Here is a 23,860-nt window from a genome sequence, read left to right on the forward strand (position 1 = left end):
ATGTTGAATAGGTAAACCAGCCTTTTTGAAGAGATATATGTTTGATAAATCACAACTTAGTTTTATGCATGTTATTGAAAACATATACACACGTTAAATACGTTATAAATGAGATCAAATAAATGCATTTAGTAGGGCTGTCTCGGTGAAGGAATTTCCCCTGCGGTGATAATGATTGGCTCAACAGTGCGATATGCGGTTTTATTGCAACTTTATTTTTTTTGAAAATTAATTTTATTCCTAAAAACATGGCAAAAATCTACTTTTTATGAAGTGATAAAAAGAAATATTCAAAATCCCCTTTGTAAAACCTTTGACTAATATATGCCAACAAAATGAAACAAGAATTTTTAACCTGACTATCAAATGTTTATATTGCTGTTCTGGGATTTTATGCATATTAACACATTTAATATGTAAACATACATTTTCAGAAAACTTGTAATACTTCAAATAATTGTCTTTATGTAAGTAATCAACTGGGGAAGTTTCATGGTGATATAGTGTATATTAGTTAAAGTTTTTACCCTATTCACCTGTAGTGTCTTCCCTTAAATGCACAATTAAATATAAATCATAGTCTGCATTGACTCAGGAGAACTAGACGTGCACATCAGCCAACAATATGAACTCCTGAGTATTAATTGCTCTCTTATATGATGTGTAGGTGACTTTTATAACTCCATTTCATCCGCTATATTGATTTCTTGAGCCAAAGTTTTAGAAGGAGTCACTTTGAAAACATCTTCAGGCTACTTGAGACTTTATTGAGTTTACATTTTACCTGGCTTTTTGTTCTCGCACCTTTTATTCCAGTGCAGGAAGCCGTTGCAGATTGAATCACCGTGTAACAGTATACAGTAATGACCTTCTAACCTGATGAAACACTTTTAAACCGCATTACACACACTCTTTAAAACTGGAGTGAAGGATCACATCCCACTGTGCTCTACGGAGCAGTGAGACTGTTGGTAGTAGACTTTCCTATTTTAAACTTTTTTATAATTGTGACTGATTCGCAGTGTAGTGACAAATAATTGCCATTAGGTGGCGTCGCTTGTATTTAACCTCTGAAGAGTGACTTATAGAACTGCTAAGCATAGTAGCCCCACAGAAACACTGCTACAGCCATCATAATGAGAGCGTTAGTATCCACAGTGTACTTCCATACCGGGTCCTCGCTGATGTCAGGCAGCTTCTCTGATACCTCAGGTGTGTCTTGCTCGTTGGCCTGGGAGCCGCTGCCTTCCCCGCTGCCACAGAACCGACCAATCAGACGACGGATACAAGACTTTTCTTCCTCTTCAACCACTGAGAGGAAGACAGAGGAGTCAGCACTTTCTCTTCCATTTGTCTTTGTCTTTGTGACGTCCTCTTTCTTTCCTTACCTGCATCACTGTTCTCCCTCCTCCTCTCCTCGGCCTCTCTCCGGGCTTCTCTCCCTTTCTCCTCTTGCTCCCAGTCCAAATCCTCCCTCTCCTCTTGGGAGTGACGCAAGCTGAACACCAGACGATGGAGCTGAGAGGAAAACAAATTCATAAGACACAGAAACAGACACCATTTGTACATTTATAAACTATTTCAACTGTTTATCCATTACTTTTAGCGAAGTGTGAAGTGTCTTATTTCACCCATAATGCATTGCGTGACAGGCTATCTAAGTCACTCTTACATTAGTCACTCATAGGGAAGCTTTATGCAACAGGTAAATTTAAGTGTCTATAGCAAGTCTCACTTAAAGTTATATTTAAGACAAAGACTAGGTCTATATTTATGCAACAGGCCCCCGGTCCTTTAAGGAATAAGATTTTGTCTTGGAACTTGATCAGACTGATATTTTGTGTACCTGTTACAGAAGTATCTGGGGCCTTAGTGAATCTGTGAGTTCAGTCACTTACATGTTGGTCGTCTATGGGCTGGCTGCAGTAGCTGACCATCAGCACCAGCACCGACGTACAGAAGAAGAGTATGATTGCAAAGTGGAGGTAATGGATCCCACACACCAGGAAAGGGCAGTCAGAGGGGAATACACAGCTGCCAGTACCGAACCAGAACTCAGGCAACATCCGACACAGACCCATCACCAGGCCGCCTATCAGACCCCAGAACGCACCCTGAAGGAGACAGATGGTATGTTATTGGTGTGATTCCACCAGGTGTTTAATATAATAACATGTTTCCATGATGTGTGTGTCATCTCACCTTTTCGTTGACCCTCTTCACAAACACAGCCAGGACGAAGACCGAGGCGATGGGTGGAGCCAGGTAGCTGGAGATGGACTGGATGTAATCAAACAGCTGACCGCTCTGAGCCGCCTGCACTACTGGGATCCAACAGATACTGACGGCTACGATGCACAGAACCCAGACTCTGAAGAGGAGAGGAATAAGAAGAAAGATATGGGAGGTCAAACCTATCCATATCAAGTCACAGCATCATGCATTCATACACTTTGGAATAGCCTTGTTTTTTTAACAGAAGCCCTTAAAATCAACTTTTAAAGTGCATGAAAACCCTTGTTTTTGCCTGTAGTGTCTCCCCTGAAGGTAACCTTTATTTACTGTAACACTGTCCATTTACCTGCCCACAATTAGGAGCTCACGCTCGGTGGCCTGTGGTCTGATGCGCGTCCAGATGTCCATAGTGAACAGGGTGCTGCTGCTGTTAAAGATGGAGGCCAGAGAGGACATGAGAGCAGCCAACATCACAGCAAGCATCAGGCCTCGCAGACCTGCACAGAGAGGAAGAAGAAGAAGAAGAAGAAGAAGAAGGGGACAGAGAGAAGATCAGAGGAAGTTGGCCAAAAAGGTGTAGGTTGGGTAGGAAATGGAAGGTAAACTTATTTTTTTAAAGGTAGTTATTGTTATGTGTTTTTACCATTGGGCATGACTGACACCACCAGTTTAGGATAAGCGATGTTGGAGCAGCCGACCTCCGTTCCACACACACTCTTACACACCTCAGGGACAACACAGCCAACCTCATCTATGGGTGGAGGGAAACACAGATTTCTTTCTATGACATTTGCTTGATAAACGTACTGCCTATTATACTTTACTCTATGGTGTGTCTTTTGCTTTAAATGGGATTTTAAAGGACTTAAGTGTAAGCCACAGACCTGGGTAGAGGACCCTGCTGATCATGCCGGGGAACACCATGAGGAACATCGGCAGCAGTTTGAGGTAACCACACATGATGCAGCCGGCCTTCACATGGGTCAGACTACGAGCTGCAAGGCACCGCTGGACTATCACCTGGAGACATACAATACTAGATAGATTACACTGTGCCAAGAAAAGAGTAGTTTGCAATTATCACTGTGACAAACATTTTCAAAGAGCAGGAAATCTAGTCGAGGATTATGGAGTTTATGTTCATGTTTGTGAGTATATAAGCACTTAAAGGTTCCATCAATTTTTGAATCAAGAAAAGCTGGTTTGGTAATTGTGTTTGTGTCATGTAGCCTTCATTAGAGTCAAATACAAATATAGCAGACATGTTTCAATATAAACACATACACGCTAAAACAGCCAGTCTGAAATGACGTTTCAGTGTACCTCCTGCATATTATTTGGATCAATATTCACACCTGGCTGCTGACATATTGGTGTTTTCCTCAAGTTAACTAACGTTGCACATGGCTGTGATGAAGGCAACATGCAGAAACACCGTTTTTTTTAATAATTGCAGTTTTCGTTGTATTAATCCTTTGGTTCTTAGGTCTACCTGATCATTCCTCTTCTTTAAGGATAGGCAAAGTTGCGAAATCGATTTTTCAAATACAGGAAACAGGACAAAAAGGGCGGTACATTAGCTGTAGTAGCTAATGCTATCTCACCAGCTAGCTGTAACTAACCACTGCAGTATGTTTTTTACATTTTATTTAAAAAAAAAAAAATACACATTTCTATGGCATCGTATTTTTTATATGGTAAAGTAAGATGTTAAAAAGTCTGATATTGACTCATTTTAAACCAATATGTAGTATGTAGTATGTGTACCTTGAGCTCCAATACCAGCTCTCTGTGTCACGTCCTGCCCTCTCTCTCCCTATCCTTGAATTCCCCCTTAATGGTGCTAAATGCAAGATTGGGAGCATTTCTATTGCCTCCGCATGGCCTTATCTTCACAAAGCAAATAGATGTTTACTACTATATTACTGCTCTGGATATCATATAGAGCACCTTTAAGATGAAGAGACTAAAACAAAGCTCAGGCTGACTGGGATGTTCACCTGGTCTGAACACCAGTACCATCCTCCCACTATAGCGATCCCAAACAGCACTCCAGGCCAGGGCAGGTCCCCAGTGGTCGGGTCCCTCAGCAGGCTGAAGGCATCCTGTCTAGGTGTGTAGCAGTGGGGGGAGATGTTGTAGCGCTGGGGGTCCATGGAGGAGAAATTACTGGGTATAGCAGAGCTGTATTTAGCCAGCAGAGCGCTGTAGCCTCCCACTTCAGCAAAAGCTAGAAGGGAGAAGGAGAAATGTTGAGTTCTTTGTCATTTATCAGTTCAGACTAATTATAGAAGGGCATCTTAATGCTGGACCCTAGTGGTGTCTTTCCATGATGACACTCCATTCAACTACATTAAATTCAGGTATGTATGGATATTCCCAATATTAACTAGTAAAACAAGACAGTAAAAAATAAGCACACTGTATTTCTTTCTTCTTTCCTCCTCAGCTCAATAGTCAAGAGCTGTCTTGTTGTCTGATACTGTCCTAACTGAAGATATGAGTCAGCTGCTGAGTCAGCACTATCGTCTCAATGCATCACCAATTCTGGAAAGGAGGTGGCTGTTTTCTTCCTCCTCCACTGGTTTCTCGCCCACTTTTATCTTGTCTGCCTCCTTTGTCAGTAATCTACACCAGTATTAGACTGATATATATATATACTGTATATGTTGACCTTGTATGAAAAAAATCAATAAAGTTGCAAGAGGTGTTTGTTGTTGTGTCGGCTGGAGGTGGAGAGTTTAGTGGCTCTGCAGCAGCATCAGCGTACTGTACACCGCTGCAGTGAGATGAATGATTACTGACTCTAGTTAATCTGTTTCCTGTTGTGAAGACACAACTAAAGGCCTGACAGGAGCCAAAAACAAGAACTGTGTGTAATGTGAATGAATACTGGAAGATTAGATATGATGCTGCACAGTTTGTACTTACAGTAGCCGGTGAGGACGAAGGCCCCGGCGATGATGACAAAGGTCTGAACTGTGTCTGTGTACATCAGAGCAGCCAGGCCACCTGGTAACACACATTCACACACCTTAAAATACTAACCGAAATCTTGACATTTAAAAGAGGTACTCCAGCATTTTCATATTGCACTTACAGTACATAAGGTTGGGGGACTTGCAAGAGACAGGTTTGAAAAAGAATGGTCAAAATTGAAGCAGCAGAGAGTGAGATATCCGCCCTTTAAATTTCAGAGGGCTCCCTCCAGAGTTGCAGAAAACATTATACAAAGGCTGAAAAAAAGGTGGAGTAATCTGATCCTCATGTGTAAAATTGGTGCAGTGCCCCTTTAAATATACATGTATAGATAACTTTATGGACCAGGTTCAGGACATACAGTCTTATACATACCTGTAACAGTGTACAAGGCTGTTATTAACAGAAGGGTGATGACAGCCACGTAGATGTTCCACCCTAAAGCCTGCTGGATAAACACAGCTCCTGAAAACATGTCAACCTGGAGAGATACAGAGGGAGGGAGGGAGTGAAGGAAGAAACACTCATACTGTATGTTTCATGTTGTCAGACAGGATGACTCACTGAGATCTTGGTGAAGATGTAGAGGAACAGAGAGATGACGGAGAGGTAGAGGCTGATCCTGGTCCCTCCGAACCTCTTCTTCAGGTACTGGGGCATCGTGATCACCTAACCCACACAATGTGTATATATACTGTTTATAGGACATTACAGAAGTCATCACATCAGTATTAACACATGATGATGAGCACAGCCTGAACTACTCACCCCAGCGGTGAGGTAGACGGGTACAAACAACCAGCCCAGCAGCAACACGATGAACAGAGCCTGACACAGCAGATAAACAACACACAATAACAATTCAGTGTCTTAAATGGTGATTAATGAGAGTTGTGAGTATATAATATGACTTACATTCCACTCAAAGCCTCCCACAGCGATGCCACTAACTGCCCCGGTGCCTGCCAGGCCCACAAAGTGACCACTACCAATGTTACTGGCAAACAGAGATGCACCAACCTGGATTAAAAAAGAACATTAGAGAACATATTCTGTTTCATAAAAGTGTCTTTAACCAGTCAGCCTGGTCTGTCAGAGGTTTAACAGAGATGAATATTACTCCAATTCACGTCAGACAACTAAACACCTACAGATCTTTCAGTAACAAGTTAAAACAATGGATGATTAATACATACACACGTCAGCACTAAACTCTCTTTTTGCTGCTTATATGTCCTTCTTGTCTGCAGTGTTGTTTTATATGTATACATGTCACTACTGCTTCTACTGCTTTTAACAACAGTGTGTCCCTTTCCAACATTTAAACTTCATGTCCTGTTTCATGTTTTTGATCGGAAGACTTTTAAACTGCTCACCCCGTTTATGTTTTGATGTATTTTAAGAAGCCTTTTGTAATACTTTGGCTCGGAACAACGTGTGGAAAATAGCCTTTTGGTTAATTCTGGCATTTTTTATACCATGTGTATTTATTCATTTGCATTGACCCTTGTCAAATAAACTGAACTAAACTAAACCAAGCCATATATTGCCCCTTTTCCGGAAGGAACCACAAGATTTGGTTGCTTATTAAGATTTAAAAGGATATGTCCGGTATTTGGACAAACTGTGCCTCTCCATTACAAGAAGTACTGAACTTTAAAACTTATGTACAGAGCAGGACATTTTTCAGTGGAAAAATAAAAGTGACGGCGCCCTCTGGTGGACAAACTATCAAATGATAACGTTTCTAAATTACCTCAAGCATATCTTTTGCATTTCTGTACCATAACTTCTTCTAATTGACCAACACATACACTGATACATAATAGCTATATATATATATATCGGTGTAGCTCTACATTGAACTCACCGGCCACCAGGTCATGGTGCGTCCTGCCAGGAAATATCCTCCAACTGTCCCACGATTGGTGCGAAACATGGCCTGAAAACACAGACAGGATGATTCTGTTAATATTCTCACAAAACAAATGCAATGTTAGCCTTTACCTCTCCTTAAACATGTGACAGACATATTTTTGTTCAGTCATTATAATTTCCTGATAATTCGACTAACACAGGTGCACTCACCCAAATGCCGACACTGATAACCATGATGAAATATCCAACAATGACGGCGATGTCTGCTGGGTTGTTGATGATCACTTTGTCTGATGAAGGATTCTCCATATTCTCCACTTAAATACACTTTGTTTAACCTGTAGCTTGATTTAATTTCGCTTTGCTTCTAATAAAGCTTAAAAATAAAAATCACATTCAGCTGCAAAAACACCTAGACCAAGAAAAGAAGAGCGATGCATGGGCAGTAGATTTGTGGTGGTCAGTCCAAGTGAGACCTTTGGCCAGCTGTGATAATGGGCAGTGTCAGCAGATTATTAATTAGAGTAATTATTAACACCAAACCATGAAAAACAGGGTTTCAGTCATGTAGTTCCGCTGGATTTTCGACATTTCAGACGTGAAGACTTGCATATTTTGTCGGCCTCTTTTCATAAGTTCCTACAGTAGTAAAAAACAAAAAGTCACCAGTAGAAACCACATAAGCAAACAGTCCTTTAATCATTTGATAGCACTGCTTTCATCAAAACATCCATTTGCCTTTCAGCTCACAAACTTGATCAGATTGTACAGATGGGGGCAGCTTCACGTCTCTGAATGGACACACAGTTTACGCAGGAGTGTGGATGTGTGTGTGTGTGTGTGTGTGTGTGTGTGTGTGTGTGCGTGTGTGTGTGTGTGCACAGAGCTGGTGTTGAACGCCTCAGCATAGAAAACATGCACACAATCACCTGTCACATGTCACACGAGCTGTAAGCACACGGAGGAAAAGAAAATTTGACATTTCAAGGTGAAAATTCAGAGCATGATATTTGAAATGAGAAAAAGACAATGTGACGTGATTTTTTTTCTAGAAACACAAACTGAAGCTCACAAAGAAGAAATATATCTGTTGTGTGTTTGACGAGTGAACATACTACTGAAATAAAGTGAGCATTAGAGATCATTATGTTATAATGAAGCTGTAGAGTGATAGCTGTGTCACTGGAGAGTTCTCGCTAGAAATAACTGGTGTTAAACATCTGCTGTTCGCTGGGAAATTAGGGAAGAAACACTACCCTGTTCTCAAGAGACTCATTGTAACTCTGGAAAATTATGAAAACTACTTGATTCTACTGGTTGGTTTATTCAGTGGAGAGCAGTTATGAGACATATCTGATCACAAAGCTGGTTTATTTATTTCTTTTTGGGGGGAGCTACTTGAATTTGGCTTCAACTGTCTGGTTTTGCAATTACATTATATGAAAAAGGCTTTTTTCTCACCAAATTAATGCTTTTTAGCAGGTTTAAATTTGTAATTGCCTCAGTAAACTTAAATAAATCCACTTCTCAGGTCTAGGAAACTGTACAGTCACACTTTGTCTTATCCCAGCTGTAGAGCAGCAATGATTAAATCTATTATTTGTCAACTCTTAAATTAATCGCCAACTATTTTGCTAATCGATTAGAGTCATTTTTTTAAGAAAAAAGTAAATATTCTCTGATTCCAGCTTCTTAAATGTGAATATTTTCTGGTTTCTTTACTCCTTTATGACAGTAAACTGAATATCTTTGAGTTGTGGACAAAACAAGACGTCTGAGGACGTCATCTTGGGCTTTTGGGAAACACTAGTCGACATTTTTCACCATTTTCTGACATTTTATAGACCAAACTAATCGAATAAATGAGAAAATATTCAACAGCTGAATCGACAATGAAAACAATCGTTAGTTGCAGCCCTAGTTATGAGACAAACCTGACCACAAAGCTGATTTAATTTCAGTCTTTTCTGATTGAATTTGTCTTCAATGGACTGGCTTTACATCTTTTTCTCACCAAATTAATGCATTTTAGCAGGTTTCAATTCTTAAGTTTCAGAATGACATTGATTTACTGCTTCAGTAAACTTAAATAAATCCACTTTGCATGTCAGGATCCTGTACAGTCACTTTGTCTCATCCCAGTTGTAAGAGTTGAAAAAGATATCCTATTTTGCCATTACAGATGCACATCCTGTATACATCTTTGTTTTAGTTTATCTTAACTGTATCAATGTTAACCTATCTAAAGTTACGTCTGGAAACTAATATCTGACCTGCAGTAATAAAAACTTTGAAGAGATAGTGAGGTCAACTCAGCAATTCTGAGTTAATTAACTGCCTTAGCATTTGAAACCGATTCATTTTAAAGTTAAAGAAATCTTTCAGGGATTCATCAGGGATGCATCTGACTTTAAGCCTTCAGTTTCATGAATTAAGAGTTGCTCCATAATGGAAAAAATAAAAATAAAATATCCATATATGTTCTGGCCCTGTTTGGTAGTTTGCAATCTGATGACAACACTATGGTAGATTCTGCCCTTTTCAGAGACAGCTGGCCGTGTTTTTCATGTGCACATATCTCCAACATAGTTTGATCAATTTGAATAAATAAGAGAGGAAAACAGAAGAAAACATGGTGGCTTACAGCAAAACAATGTGCTTACATTTGTGGGCAAACTTTCTGACCTTTTCATAAAAAATTCAAGAATTAAGTTACTTTAAAACCCGTTCAGATCTCAACACATCTGAGCTTATAGTGCCATCCTCCTGCAGGACGCCCGGGGCGCAGCAGTCAGAGCAAAAAGTTTCCATTTCAAAACAACAACAAAAAAACCTTTGAAATACATTTCAATAAATTAGGTGCAGTGCTTAATGTGTTCAAATAATCCATAACCTCCATAACGCCAAAACACATTCATGAGTCCCGTGGCTGGAGCAATTGAAAAATAAAATGTCATTTAGTCACGGCTGCTGAATCAAGTAAAGACAACTGGTCACCTGGGCTCGAACGTTGAGGAAAGGTGCGCCAGTCTAGACACAAGGATGCTGTTGGTCATCTTCACGACACCGTTACACATTTACCTGTCGCTGTAATCACACCGCCACGCTATCTGAAAAGGACAGCTCTAGTTTTTCTTTGCCGCAAACCATCATGAGCATCTACCAAATCATTTTGACAGGGGCTTTTCTATCCTTAAAGCACACATTGTCATGTGTACTAATATGGAAGATGGTGTTCAGGGGCCTCATTACAGGAAAATATCCTAACTGCTTGTCCTATCTTAACTTTAGTTTCAAATATAGATATTACAGAAGCAATTCCTAAACTCATGACTGTGTCCTATCCTATCTCAGACCTCCTATCTTCTCTTAACTTAAGAAATCCGAACTAGAACTGTAAATTTGATTCTTCAATCGGCACTCGTCCCGTCATGCCTGCATCTTTGAACAGAATGTACCGGTAAAGTACTCGAGATGGACAAGCCATAATATCAACGACTCTCACTTGTCACCGGCTAGCTAGCGTTACATTTTTATCTACGAGGAGTCGGAGGCACTAATCGTGTCGGTAGGAAAACATGTTTCTGTAACACCAACAATCCTAAATGTCATCCTAAATTGAGATAAGATAGGATTTCAGACTTAGGAAGTTTCTGTAACAAGGCCTCAGGCTATCATCTTCCAATTTCTTTGCGTATTGTCCAGCCCTTTCTCCCACTGCTATGTTCCACTTGATATAAGAGCATTTAAGAACAAGTCTTTGTTAAACACATGGGCTGACATGTTTGGGATCATAGTGAGACCAGTGAACAGGGCTTTGCAAAAGTTCAACACTGGCCAGGCTCTTGGGAACAGGTAGGTCAGACTATCCTGATGTTGTGAAGGGTGAACCTGAAAAAAATGAGCCGTTGATGTGCCGTACTAAAACCCACTGACTGATGTTAGAACAGGACATTCACCTCTTCACTGGTTTACAAGTTTGGCGTTTCCTATGATATGTTTCCACTCAAGTCATTTCTATAGCCCTTAATTGCAGTTTCAAAGGGGCCTTACGGGCCCCCATTAGAGAACAAACAAGGTTTAGGCAGATAAAGTGGAACATAGCTGCGGTCAGAGATGTGTCCGTATCCTTGTGTCTAAACTAAACGCTGCTGAAAAATTCACAGCATTGAAATAGTTCAGCCTTAAAAAATTACACCAGCAAAAAGCTGAAATTAACTTTACACTTTAAAAAAAAAAAAACTATTAAAAGGCCCTTTTCTCTCTCTCAAAGGATTTTACTGATCTGACAAATTGGGTTACATTCAGGTGCATGTTGCCTGACTTTTAACCAGTTTCTGGCTCCACTTGCTCTCTGCCTGTACATTTGACTCTCCACAATACATTTCATACCATCTGTCTGCACCCAGTCCATTATAGACGACTCTGGGCTGCACTCAGATTGTATAAAATGGTCTCTTTCTTCAACACCAAAGGAGCTAATTCAAACTCAGCCTGGAGCTCATCTCTGTGTCATATGATCGGTTCACTCGTACTGGTCCCTATCGAGCTAGTCAGCGGCCTTCTTGCAGTTTTCTTTGGCTAGTCTCAGTCTGGACAGGATGTGTTTCTTAGGGAACTTTAAAGTGGTGCACCCAAACTGGCTCACCCCTCCAGTGTCTCCGGGGAGTTTCTCTCGTCTCTGGACCCAGCTGCGCCAGCCGGGCTTCCAGCAGTACACACTGTCATAAAACCGTGAGCCGTTTTCACCACCCAGCACATAAATCCTGCGTTTCCACCTGGCCACGCCCCCGGCTGCAATCCGCCGCGGCAGCCCGGGAAACACCACAGGGCTCGGGGCGCGGTCGCTTCCACCACCTGCACCTCCCCGCTGCTCCGCAGTGACCATCACCCCTCCCCCAGTCACCTCCCTCTCTACCCCAGACCCCCTGCCCTCTCTGAAAAACAGCACACGCCCAGTGGCGTCTAAAGTCTCCAGATTAGTGTAATTTCCATCCAGGAACTTGGTGGTATCCCTCATGTATCCCCCGATGGCACAAACTCCTCCTCGCACTGCTACTCCTCCAGCGAGACAAGTGGCGCCGGAGTCCAGAGCGACGCGTGTCCAGCAGTCTGTTAGTGTGTGATAAATAAGCACCCCCGAGTGGACCACAGCCCTGTTCTGTTCAAGTGTGGTTCCACCCAGGAGGTAAAGTCGTCCACGCAATGCCGAGCAGGCGAAGGCGCGCAGAGGGAGCGGTAACCGAGGCCCCGGGGCCCACTGAAGCGTAGTCAGCTCCAGGGTCTCGCTGGAGTCCAGCAGAGCTGAGCGGTTACTACCACCCAAGGCGTAGACTGACTCTCCACAGCCCAGCAGGCCTAGCATGGCTCGCGGCTGGACCATGGAGGGCCGCTCTATCCAGCGGTCCAACACTGCATCATATTCATGCACGGCTGCAGACACAGAGCCTGTCCGCAGGATCCCGCCCGCTACAAACAGCCGGTCGCCTACAGCCGTACAGCCGGGACTGACCAGTGAACCCAGCGCAGCTAACTTCTCCCACTTCCCTGTCCGAGGGTCAAAGCAGTCCACTGTGTAGTCTCTTGCAGCTAAATTCTCCTCCTCCCGAGGTGTCAGGTCCACACAGACGATCTTCTTCTCAAACATGCCCTCCCGTGGTCTCAGAGGCCCCCCGAGGCCCTCGCCAGCTGCAGCGGGCCCCAACTCCTGGCATAGTCGTCGGCTTTCTTCCTGGGACAGCAGTCCCGGCCGCAGGTGGTGGAGTAGCGCCGGCATGTGGGCGTAGCGATCTAAGGGTTGGTGCTCTGCCCAGCGGCGCGCCGCGTCGTAAACCTCTGCTTCGGAGTCCACCCCCAGACGGTCAGAGCTCAGGAGGCTGCCCAAGGTGCCGTGGTCAAGCAGGAGGAAGTCTTTCTGCCGGGCCACCCGGGGGAAGTGCTGGGCGACAAGCCGCAAAGAGGCGCGCAGCAGCAGCTGGTCGTGGTGAGAGCGAGCCAGAGAGTACATCCCCAGGCAGTTATCCACTGAGAGGTGCTCAAATAGAAACCTGGAGAGAGAAGAGTAGAAGAAAACCACAAGTGGAGAGAAAGACAGAGGAGTAGAGAAGAGGGGAAATGAGACAAGAAGGTTTAAAGTTTCTTTAGAAACCTAAAGTCAAAGTAAATATATAGCCACCTGAATTGTAAAGTCTAATGAACTTGATCATCCATCACTTTCATACAGCAGATTTACCTGGAGCACAGGTCCTGAAGGGGCATGACCTGAAGCCGGTTGGCGGCCACAAAGAGATCCTCGGCGGTGTCCAGAGAGAGCCCCGCCTCACCGGTGTACACAAACTGGATGACAGTCTCCATGACGGACGGCGTCACTTCCTCCAGTCGGATCTCAGTGAGGCGGGACTCCACCAGGGGGCTGGTGAACATGGCCCGAAAGTACGGGCTCACGGCTGCTAGGAGGACTCTGAAAGGAGAGAAGCACGGAGGATAGAAGAGAACTGTTTCAGAAGACATACTCACAAGATGTAGCTCACTGTCAAACCAACGTGTTTGATATCTTTTACCTCCTTGATATCAAACGGTTTCCTACAAGAACAGAGCTGGCCTGTATAATTGCATATTCATCAGAAGTTACATCTGCTTTGTATTTTATGTTATAACAAGTGGTGAGATTATTATTAAACAAATCTGTAATTCAATTGGAAGAAAATGAATCAATGATACCTTTGATACTTGATTAATGGTTTAAGTCATTTATCCAGTAAAATATCAAATTGTATACACTTTTGACATTGTCTTATCTAGTCTTTCACTCCTTAACCTTGAACAATCAGAGTCCCATTCAAATGGTTATTTTCTTCACACAAAACACAGGACAGACAGAGGCCATTGCTGTTAACAAAGGACACAGAGAACTGCTTGAAGGGGTTTCTACTGTAATTGTGTTCCCTCTGTATTACATTCTTTGTATGATGCAGCAGTCATACCTGTGACACATGAACTTCTTTCCCTCAACAAGTAGAGTGACATCACACAGCTGCTGAGCATCCAGGAGCTGTTTTAATCCTAAAAAACACAGCAGAAAGAGGGAGGAGAAACAGGGGGGACGAGTAAGATTTAGACAGAGCACAAGGAGCATCGGAATAGAGAGGTGAAACAAGGAGGGCTCTCTCTATCCTCATCACTTATCGGTCTCACCATGTGTGATGTAGTCTCCCAGCGGGGTGGTGCTGTCATCAGGGAAGTCCTCCTCCTCGGAGTCGCTGTCCGACAGCGGTTCTCCTCCACCCCCGTCCCCATCCTGCCACGGCTGGGGACGCCAGGTGACTGTGCCCCCCCGCACAGCATTCATCTGGAGGTACAGTAAATACACAAACACTCAGAGAATTATTCACAGCGAAGGTTTTACACTTTAACCTTCACTCATGAAAATACCTATCTGTAACAGACAGGCCTTGGTAGATAGAGGCCTATAACAGATAACACCTATCTCTATGGAAAAATGTTGCTTTCCAGACAAAACTAATACAGTTTAGATAAATATTGTGTGCTACAGAGTTACCCTTCTCCCTTGCTGCAGAATGTTTCCATTATCAGAATGATATGTCTTCACAAAAGACTGGCTATAATGAATAACAAAACACAAAGCAGATTCTTGTTGTATTGCATCAGTTTAGAGGTGTTACACTGAAAACTGCAACCACCGAAATCAGAGAGTCAGCAAAATGTGACCACACTGTACCTATCTTTTACTTTTCTTTCAAAGTTTTGTGAATATATCTTTACATTAAAATAAATAAAATATGAAAATGCATTTAAGTGTTTAAAATTGTTTTGTTTTGTGTGTTTTCTGTCACATATTTGCCTCAGGTACAGTGGGGTCACACTTTTTGACAACAGCCATTCTGTTGCTAGGGCAACAGCTTTGATCCAGGTCTACTTCCTGTCAGCTACTGCATTAACAAGCATTGCAACCAGAAATACAAAGACAGATAGATAGATAGATAGATAGATAGACAGATAGATAGTAACTTTATTGATCCCGAGGGAAATTCAAGTTTCCAGCATCACAGTTCCATAGTGCAAAACATGTTAGTAAAAAGGCAGTAAAAAAGTCAGTAGTGCAAAGTACAAAAAATATACCAGATATAAAAATACAAGAAGATGCAGAAAACTGTGATACACGACTATTAAAAAGGTGTATATAGTGCAGAACAGACTATTAAAACTGAGTATAGTGCAGGGTAACTCCAGCAGCTTAGTCTATGAAAGTGCATTGTGTGCATTATTATCTAAAGGGACCCATTTATAATGTTTATGTTGTCAAGTTTGAAAAGGTCTATAACAGATACATATGTGTCCTCCCAGTGATAGAGCAGCATTAAAATTAAAGACATGTTTTAAGACATAAATATACTCTTTATGGAATATTACTGGTGTTACACTGAAATCAGAGAGCCAGCAAAATGTGACCCTCACTGTACCTATCTTTTACTTTTCTTTCAAAGTTTTGTGAATATATCTTTACATTAAAAATAAATAAAATATGAAAATACATTTATGTGTTTTAAAAAATGTAGTTTTGTGTGTTTTTTTCTGTCATATATTTGCATCATTTATTACACAGGTACAGTGGGGGTCAGGCTTTATAAATGGTGACCTCTTGCTGCTGGTCACAGATTTCCTTGGTGACAGATTTCAGTGTAACACCTGTAAGAAGCTCACAGTTACCTTTGCTCTTCTTCTGGTTTCCACCGTGAAGCCTGGTTGGGTCTCACTCTTAACAGGAATCGGTGGGTGCAGGGCTAACTGAGTATCAGAGCACCCCGGTGGTTGTTACCAGACGCGTTCTGCTCTCATCTGGGTGTGTTTTAGTCCTGAAACAGGGCTCCTCCTGTCGGCCTGTGGAGCAGACTCGTCGAGCTACTCGCTGCTCATTCAGCCCACCAACATCACTTACGGTCACTAACGGTCACCAACGGTCACCAACGGTTACTAACTGACGGACCAAAACTAGCTTACAAAGGAGCACATCTCCCGCTGTGTGAAAGCTTCACCTCCTAACAACATATCAGTCGACCTGTACATCATGAACACCCGCCCAGCTCTCCGTGGTGAGGCAGCAGTGAAGAGGGTAGTGTTTTAGAGCACTAAAGGGCAGTAAATGAGGACTGAGTTCAGGTTAAAGTCGGCCGCACTTGTCACGTCTGAACCGGATTACCGCAACGCTAAACTTCCGCTCCTCTGATTGGCTGACCTTTGGCTCGTGACGTGATTGTTTAGACCGGAAGTAAGTCGTTTTCTGGAAAATACATAAAATATATATTATTTATTATTATTATTCCATATGTGATAAATGTTGTGTAAAATAGCAGCTATATTTTAAAAATAATATTAAAAAATTAGCACATTTGTTTTATTTTTATTTTTTTCTCCCCGAAATACTAATTTCCGCATTCATGCTGCGTTCAAGGCACATAGGACATTTTAGAAGTACTTCCTGGTTACATGAGCAGCTATAAAAAACAAGAAAAAAAAAAGGATAAGAAATATGATGCAGGGATTACAGTATCCAGAGGAATCACCTCTTACAGTCACTAAGGAAGGCAAAACATCAGGACTTTTCATTGTCAGGTCATACAGCAGATAACATATACTGTGAAATTATTCAGTTTTTAAGAGAAACTGATTTAGTTAAACGAATTTAGAGTTTTCCTCATTATTATTATTATTATTATTATTATTATTATTATTTTATTTCTTATGTTGTTTCTGCACAATCTCCTGTTCCACACTCCAGTCCAGATGGTGGAGGTAATGCTAAGATGGTTTGCCAACGGCCAATAAACACCAAAGAAGAAGAAGAAGAACAAATATGAACAGTCATAATATTTTTTTTATTTTTTATTTGCACATATATAAAACTGCACAAAATCCAGTCAATGAAAAAAAAAGAAAAAGAAATGTGTCAGGAGAGGTCAAGAAGCCACATGCTTATACACAGGACCTCCCCTCCAACCCCAGGAGAAAAAAACTATAACAAAAAAGGAAGAAAGATCTAAACTAACATAATTTTAAAAATACAACAAAAGTTAAACAACAACAAGAAGTACACAAAATGTGCAGAAAAACCTAACCAATAAACAATCCAATAAAAACAGTGAAATACATACAAAAGAAAGAGTAAAGAAAAAAAAAGAAAATGTATCTAAACATATCAATTATTATTATTATATATCATGCTTCCATTTAAGTGATAATGCATTCAAACGCTTTTGAAGTGCATGGAGAAAGGCTTATTGAGTATACACAGAGTAAAGCTCAATATTCCCATACCCACGAATGCACCACAAGACCAACATGGCGAGCTGCATGAGCATGGTTGCAAGAGTTGGAGGCTCAGCAGCTCTAACTGTGTTAAAGCCGGCAGTGAGACAATGCTCAAAGCAGAGGAGGAGTGTGTTCATCTCGTACCGCTGCTCGCACGGAGCCCGGAGCAGTTTGTACGAGCATGTCCGTGAAGGTTACAGCGATAAGCCCGAGCTGGATATGAGAGCAGTGACTGAGGAGACAGACAGAGTCACAGCTGAGGTGGAGAACAGGAAGGGTGACCTGAGAGGAGACGATGTCAGGAAGATAGTAAGTGATGTTTATAGCTGCTGATTCAGTCCTGTTTGTGACTTTAAAACGTCATCTTCTGTCAAAAGTTTCTGGGGTTAACAGCTGGCTGCTTATAAGCAAAAACTGTACATCTAAATATATATGTATGTATATGTATATATATAATATATTATATATATAATATATGTATATATATAATATATGGTATTCAACTCCGACATTCACATTATGTATTGTACCAAAGCATTTCTCATAACATAATGTGCATACTGCAGTACTGTTTGGTGAGGAATGACCTATGGTGACCTTTTCATTGCCATTCTGTTGCTAGGGCAACAGCTTTGGTCCAGGTCTACTTCCTGTCAGCTACTGCATTAACAAACATTGCAACCGGAAATACAAAGGGACCCATTTATAACCCACATATAATATGAGCATCTGTACAAAATCAGACTCATATTATCTAATAAGCTATCTAATAAAAGTACAACATATGTTTAGGATGATGGGAAGCAGCGTTCAGGTTTTACTGTCAGAGATCGTCGTGATGTTTCCTGTTCTTTCACTAAATGTTTCACCTTTGTGTCGGTATTGTTAAGCTTCCTGACGAAATAACCCTCTTTGTTTTGTTAGAGCTCCTCTCACATAACATTTAGTAAAACAATATTTATCATAATCTGAAGACTGATAAAACCGCCGTCTTCTGACATTTTGGGATTGTGGGACAAATCAGAGATTGTATCTTCAAATGATAAAATTGTAAGAAACTTTCATTGAGTTTTTCCATCGAGAATCGATTCTGAATCGAATCATGAGATACCAAAAGATACACACTCCTATTAAGCATGTCATACATAAGCATTAAAGCATTTGATATATGTTGAAACATGTATTCAAGGGAAACATGAAGAGCCTGTTGTATTACTGGATTTTCAGTTGATTGTGTTTGTGTCCACATTGTAGGTGTGTGTGTGGCAGGAGCTCCAGGCGGTGAGGACAGAAATCTCTGAGCTGGAGGAGCAGAAGAGACTCATCAGTGACACAGTCAAAGCTCTAGTGGTCAGTAAAGGTTATTACAGCTCTGCTCACAGTCACCACTTTTCTCATATGTAGGTTGTTGATTGTTTTGAATACATAAGAACTTATGGATGCTATTTTATTTAATAATTTGATTGTTTTTTTTAGTCAAAAGTTGTAAGAGTATAAAGCAGCATCCATTATTGTGACATAAATCATCTTTTCCTCACAGACCAAGAACGACAAGAAAGCCCTCGGCAATGTAAGTTTGGCACTTTAGAATTTAAGCTTTTTGTTATTGAATCAGTCAATCTTGTCGTTGCTACTCCACGTTTCGGTGTTAAATCACATCTGGGACCAGTTCTGAGTTGTTGTTGTTGTTGTTCTTCACGCAGCTCCCAGAGTACAGCCAGGCTCTGCAGACGGGCCGAGAGATCCGCAACAGACTGAATCAACTCTACCCCAAAGAGACGGAGCTAGATCAGGAACACTATGGACGAGCGCTCAGACTGCCCAACGCCACACACCCTGATGTGGTGAGGACACACACACACACACACACACACACACACACTTTGTCCACAGCATCTGGGGAGAGATTTTCTGTGTCTTTTTAAAGTAGTTTGAAACTTCCTAAAGTTCCTCTTTCCTTTTTCAGCCAGTTGGAGATGAGAGCCAGGCGAGGGTGGTGGAGCTGGTTGGACAGAAACCAGGTGATGGATCTGAAGTAATTATCTAGTGCTTCACCCTTGTGCGTTTAAAAAAATACAAATCTCATAATCTGCTCTCTCTCTGCTGTAGAGTTTGACTTCAAACCCAGAGGCCACGTAGAGCTGGGGGAGGAGCTGGGTCTCATCAGGCAGAGGTGAGGACGACTCTGATGATTGTTGGTTTTAACTACTTGATGGTTCCACCTGCGGTGCTGTTTGTGCACTATTCTGTTGAACCCTTTGTTCCTTATTGATTAAAAGAAAACTGAAGAAGACAGGATGTTAGTTTTTCTGTTTAGTCAGCCTGCAGGTTGAGAGCAAAGATACTAAAAGTTTGAGGAGCAAAATGCCATGTTGTTTAAATATGGTAATACCATGATAATTAATAATTGATCTAATATTAAGTTGATTTATATTCCTGTATCATCTCCTGCAGACATTTAGCTCACGTCTCAGGCCACAGGTCGTACTATCTGAGAGGAGCAGGGGCCAGACTTCAGACTGCACTGCAAAACTTTGCCCTCGACACACTGCAGCGACGGGTAAGCGTGTATTTGGAAATATTAGATATGAAGTCTGCAAACTTATATAGGAGCGCCAAACCTGAGTTTTCCTTTTGACTCCTGCAGGGCTTCATCCCCATGGTTGTACCTGACATGCTGAAGGGGGCAGTGTTTGTGAGTAGCTTACTTATACTAAACTTAATATCTAAAAATGACATTCAAATGCACATAAATTAAATCAAATGAAATATTTTAAAACAAAACACTCAGACCAAATCATCTTTTAAAGCACACAATATCCCCCTCTTGCTGACCTCTCCTCTTTTCTGTTTCGTCCTCCTCCAGGAGGGTTGTGGGATGCAGCCCAACGCCCATCGCTCTCAGGTCTATTCACTGGACCAGACCCGTTTCCCAGATCTCAACCTGGCCGGGACTGGAGAGGTCGGGGTGGCAGGTGAGTCTTAAGGCCCAGAAAAAACAAATCAACATCAAAGAACTAACGACGACAAAGGCCGTCTGTTGCGTCGCCTCACATCGCCTTTTTCTTGGTCAAAAATTTGCACTGGAACACACCGCAAAGACTACAGCCGACGGCCGACTACCACGTACACAGCTGCCGATTTAATGTGCTGAATCTGCTCAGCCAATCAGAAATGAGAACTGGAAGCATCCATTTTACACGTGTAGTAAGTAGTTATGTGATGTGTGTCTCTGTTCTCCAGGTTATTTCATGGATCATGCAGTAAACTGGAAGGACCTGCCTGTCAGGTGAGAAGCACCCCTCACTCCTACATGTAGTTTGCTACAGATATAGTGTTATATCGGAGTAATTGTAGCTGACATGATGTGTCGTGTCCCGCTGCAGGACGGTGTGCAGCAGCACCTGCTACAGAGCAGAGACGGATACGGGCAGAGAGACATGGGGGCTCTACAGAGTACACCACTTCAACAAGGTCACAAGGACATTTATTATATTAGAGACACAGGAGTTGCTTGGATGAATATGTTTACAGAAATTTGCATTTGTGTATTGCTTAATCTTTGTTAGCCGTCAACAAGTGATTGCAAATCAATGTTTTAATATTATAAACAAGTCCCTACTGTATAATTATGTTAACAAGCTTTGTAATTAACTGTGTGTGTTCAGGTAGAGATGTTTGGAGTGACGGCAGATGAGACGGGAGAGGAGAGCTCTCAGCTGCTGGACGAGTTCATCTCTCTGCAGAAAGAGATGTTCTCTGCATTGGAACTACACTACAGGTTAGTACGTACACACACACCAGGGTTATTATAGTAAACTAAAACGAAAATAAACAGTGACAAACATCTTTAGTAAACTGAAACTAAATAAAAACAATATCCTTTAAGGAAAACTAAACTGAAACGATATTGCCTTGGTAAATCCAACCATGTATTTTGTATTTGTATAGCTACATACTTGAGACATTATAGACAGACTCAATTCTCTCACACACACAGTCACAATCTAAGAGTCTCGTTCTTTCATCCATCCATTACATTTAACATGATATTTATAGTATCTGTCTGAGTTATGGCTCTATTTTTAGCTCCAGGTTGTTTGTGTTTGTGTGTGTGTTTTGACTCAGAGTGCTAGACATGCCGACACAGGAACTGGGTCCTCCAGCTTACAGAAAGTATGACATTGAAGCCTGGATGCCTGGAAGGGACAGCTATGGAGAGGTCAGTTACCTACTTACCTTATTTCAACATCAAATGCGTAAGAAATGACAGGATGTCAACTGAGATATCTGACAGCCTCAATGTTTTGTAGCCAAACATTCCTCATCCTTGGCCCAATTTTAAGTCCTATATTTAATTCATTATCTCCTACATTAATAATGGCGAGCAGAATCTGTAGCATGCATGCACAACCAGAGTGGCGGGTGAGTAAATGTAGCTATAAGGAGGTCAATGTTGAATATTTGGACTCTTAATTTGGCTACAAAATGCTGCACAAACAGTTGAGAGAAAAATCTGCAGTGCTCTGAAACGGTTGAAGGAGAGACGCCTATAACGTCTGTTTAATAAAAGAGATGATGATGCATGAACGTCAATCAAGTCTATTGGGGGAAGAGGAAGATGGCAGATTTGAGCCAGTAAGCTGTATTCTCTCTCTCTCTCTCGCTCTCTCTCTCTACATATATATATATATATATATATATATATATATATATATATATATATTTATATTTGATATATATATATATGTATATATATATATATATGTATATATATATATATATATATCTATATATATATATATATATATATGTATATACAGTATATAGACAGTATACATGTATATATGTTTATCTATATATATATATATATATATATATATATATATATATATATATATATATATATATATATATATCTCAGATTTCCAGTGGGTCCAACTGTACTGACTACCAAAGCAGACGCCTCAACATCCTGTATGAGCGAGAGGACGGCAGCCTGCAGTACGCCCACACAGTAAGACTGCAGATGAGCCAGCATCGCTCTACGTTCCTGTGGGTTTATCTTACAGCAGTGTACAGTACCACCTCCATAATGGTTTTTATTTAAATCATTTCTCTAGGTGAATGCTACAGCATGTGCCATCCCCCGAACCATCATCGCCATCCTGGAGACTCACCAGACCAAAGTAAGACACCAACATGAGGACACATTAAAGAATTGTCCTAGAAAATGATTAAATAGATTCAACGAGTTGTCTTGAAAAGGTTGTAATGAGTCCCTACAATATATGACAGCTGAAAATGATGCTCTGTACAGGGAAGATGTCAAATATAAATCTTATGACTGACTGGTAGTTATGCTTTTATGCATATACCCAAAAAACACTAAAACAGCATGTCAACGACTAAAACACAGTAAAAAAATTCTTACGTTTGCAGACAAAGTTTTGATAAAAATATGTAAAAACCTTTTGAAAATTAGCTCTTTTTGTGCCTTCCAACAAAGTGTTACCTTGTCCACCTTCCACTATGTTAAATGTGTATTTCTCTGCATGCACCTGTGTTGAAGTGGCTCCCCCTTGTGATCGTTGTCAGTCAAAACATTTTTATACAAATTGTAATATATTTTCGTAGAAATGCTGGAATAATGATGTAGAAATAATACTGTAATGACTTCCATGTTGCTAAACAGTTTTACATTTTCCTGAGGCAGAGAAATAGTGCAACAAATATCATCAGGCTTAGTTGACTAGGTTAGGGGGGATGACTAAAAGAGGCCAATAGGCCAAAAGTTTTGTTTTCTCCTGAACAACACTGAAATGCAACACACCTCTTCACTGTCTGTGTTGATTTGATTTTAATGTGTCGTGGAAAACGCATTTCACAATGAAAAACAATTCAGTTATTATAGACATAAAGCTAAATAATTGTCATTTAAAATATGATTTTAATTGAATTATGATATAGTAAATGCACACATTAAAAGGAAATACATATAACGGTGTGCATAATATTTCACTGTTTTTAATTGTTTTTTATTTCTTTTTTCATTTAAGCTTTTTACATCCTCCATAAAAATGGGTCTTAACTAACTCCAACTAGATGTCAAATACTAGAACGAATTTTAAAATAAAACTCTTTAGATTGCCTTTGAGATTTACTACAAATTGATGGAAACCCAGCTAATTCAAAAAAAATGTTTCAACTTCAAAACTTTATAAAATCTACTTGATTTAACATCATAGTGTTATTATGTATTTTTTGTGTGGTTTCTTCTTATATGTCCTTCTCCCCTCCGTCGTTTCTCTCCATCTCTCCAGGAAGGAACAGTGCGTGTCCCCCGAGCTCTGCAGCCTTATTTGGGCCTGGAAATGATCGAGACGCCAAAGTACGCTCCGCTGAAATACATCGGACCCAACCAGCACAGTCGACCACCCAG

At 41.1% G+C, this 23,860-nt stretch overlaps 3 protein-coding genes across 3 annotated transcripts in view; 1 reads left to right on the plus strand and 2 right to left on the minus strand.

Moving 5' to 3' along the window:
- Positions 1-746: 746 nt before the first annotated feature.
- slc5a2 (solute carrier family 5 member 2) lies at positions 747-8,803 on the minus strand. Its single transcript, XM_037776117.1, has 15 exons — positions 7,303-8,803; positions 7,085-7,156; positions 6,130-6,234; positions 5,983-6,042; positions 5,779-5,883; positions 5,590-5,695; positions 5,167-5,247; positions 4,236-4,465; positions 3,120-3,255; positions 2,879-2,986; positions 2,582-2,732; positions 2,203-2,371; positions 1,899-2,114; positions 1,389-1,518; positions 747-1,311 (listed from the first exon to the last, which is right to left on the minus strand). The coding sequence occupies exons 1-15, from the start codon at positions 7,399-7,401 to the stop codon at positions 1,094-1,096; spliced, it is 1,986 nt and encodes a 661-aa protein (XP_037632045.1). The 5' UTR covers positions 7,402-8,803; the 3' UTR covers positions 747-1,093.
- An 855-nt stretch (positions 8,804-9,658) lies between these two features.
- si:dkey-260j18.2 (uncharacterized protein LOC325231 homolog) lies at positions 9,659-16,369 on the minus strand. The gene is made up of 5 exons (XM_037776119.1): positions 15,820-16,369; positions 14,287-14,440; positions 14,076-14,154; positions 13,325-13,552; positions 9,659-13,139 (listed from the first exon to the last, which is right to left on the minus strand). The coding sequence occupies exons 2-5, from the start codon at positions 14,438-14,440 to the stop codon at positions 11,642-11,644; spliced, it is 1,959 nt and encodes a 652-aa protein (XP_037632047.1). The 5' UTR covers positions 15,820-16,369; the 3' UTR covers positions 9,659-11,641.
- A 1,018-nt stretch (positions 16,370-17,387) lies between these two features.
- sars2 (seryl-tRNA synthetase 2, mitochondrial) overlaps positions 17,388-23,860 on the plus strand; it is a 6,844-nt gene continuing 371 nt past the window's right edge. The window contains exons 1-16 of the mRNA XM_037776128.1: positions 17,388-17,727; positions 18,673-18,768; positions 18,959-18,988; positions 19,122-19,262; positions 19,385-19,439; positions 19,528-19,591; positions 19,873-19,978; positions 20,066-20,113; positions 20,285-20,393; positions 20,662-20,707; positions 20,805-20,892; positions 21,087-21,199; positions 21,547-21,640; positions 22,343-22,435; positions 22,542-22,607; positions 23,742-23,860. The exon at positions 23,742-23,860 is cut by the window's right edge and continues 371 nt beyond it. Of these exons, the coding sequence (XP_037632056.1) occupies positions 17,431-17,727; positions 18,673-18,768; positions 18,959-18,988; positions 19,122-19,262; positions 19,385-19,439; positions 19,528-19,591; positions 19,873-19,978; positions 20,066-20,113; positions 20,285-20,393; positions 20,662-20,707; positions 20,805-20,892; positions 21,087-21,199; positions 21,547-21,640; positions 22,343-22,435; positions 22,542-22,607; positions 23,742-23,860 (1,565 nt within the window). The 5' untranslated portion in view covers positions 17,388-17,430. The remainder of the gene's footprint in view (positions 17,728-18,672; positions 18,769-18,958; positions 18,989-19,121; positions 19,263-19,384; positions 19,440-19,527; positions 19,592-19,872; positions 19,979-20,065; positions 20,114-20,284; positions 20,394-20,661; positions 20,708-20,804; positions 20,893-21,086; positions 21,200-21,546; positions 21,641-22,342; positions 22,436-22,541; positions 22,608-23,741) is intronic.

The sequence above is a fragment of the Sebastes umbrosus genome, chromosome 7 (genome assembly GCF_015220745.1).
Source record: "Sebastes umbrosus isolate fSebUmb1 chromosome 7, fSebUmb1.pri, whole genome shotgun sequence".
Classification (NCBI taxonomy): Eukaryota; Metazoa; Chordata; class Actinopteri; order Perciformes; family Sebastidae; genus Sebastes; species Sebastes umbrosus.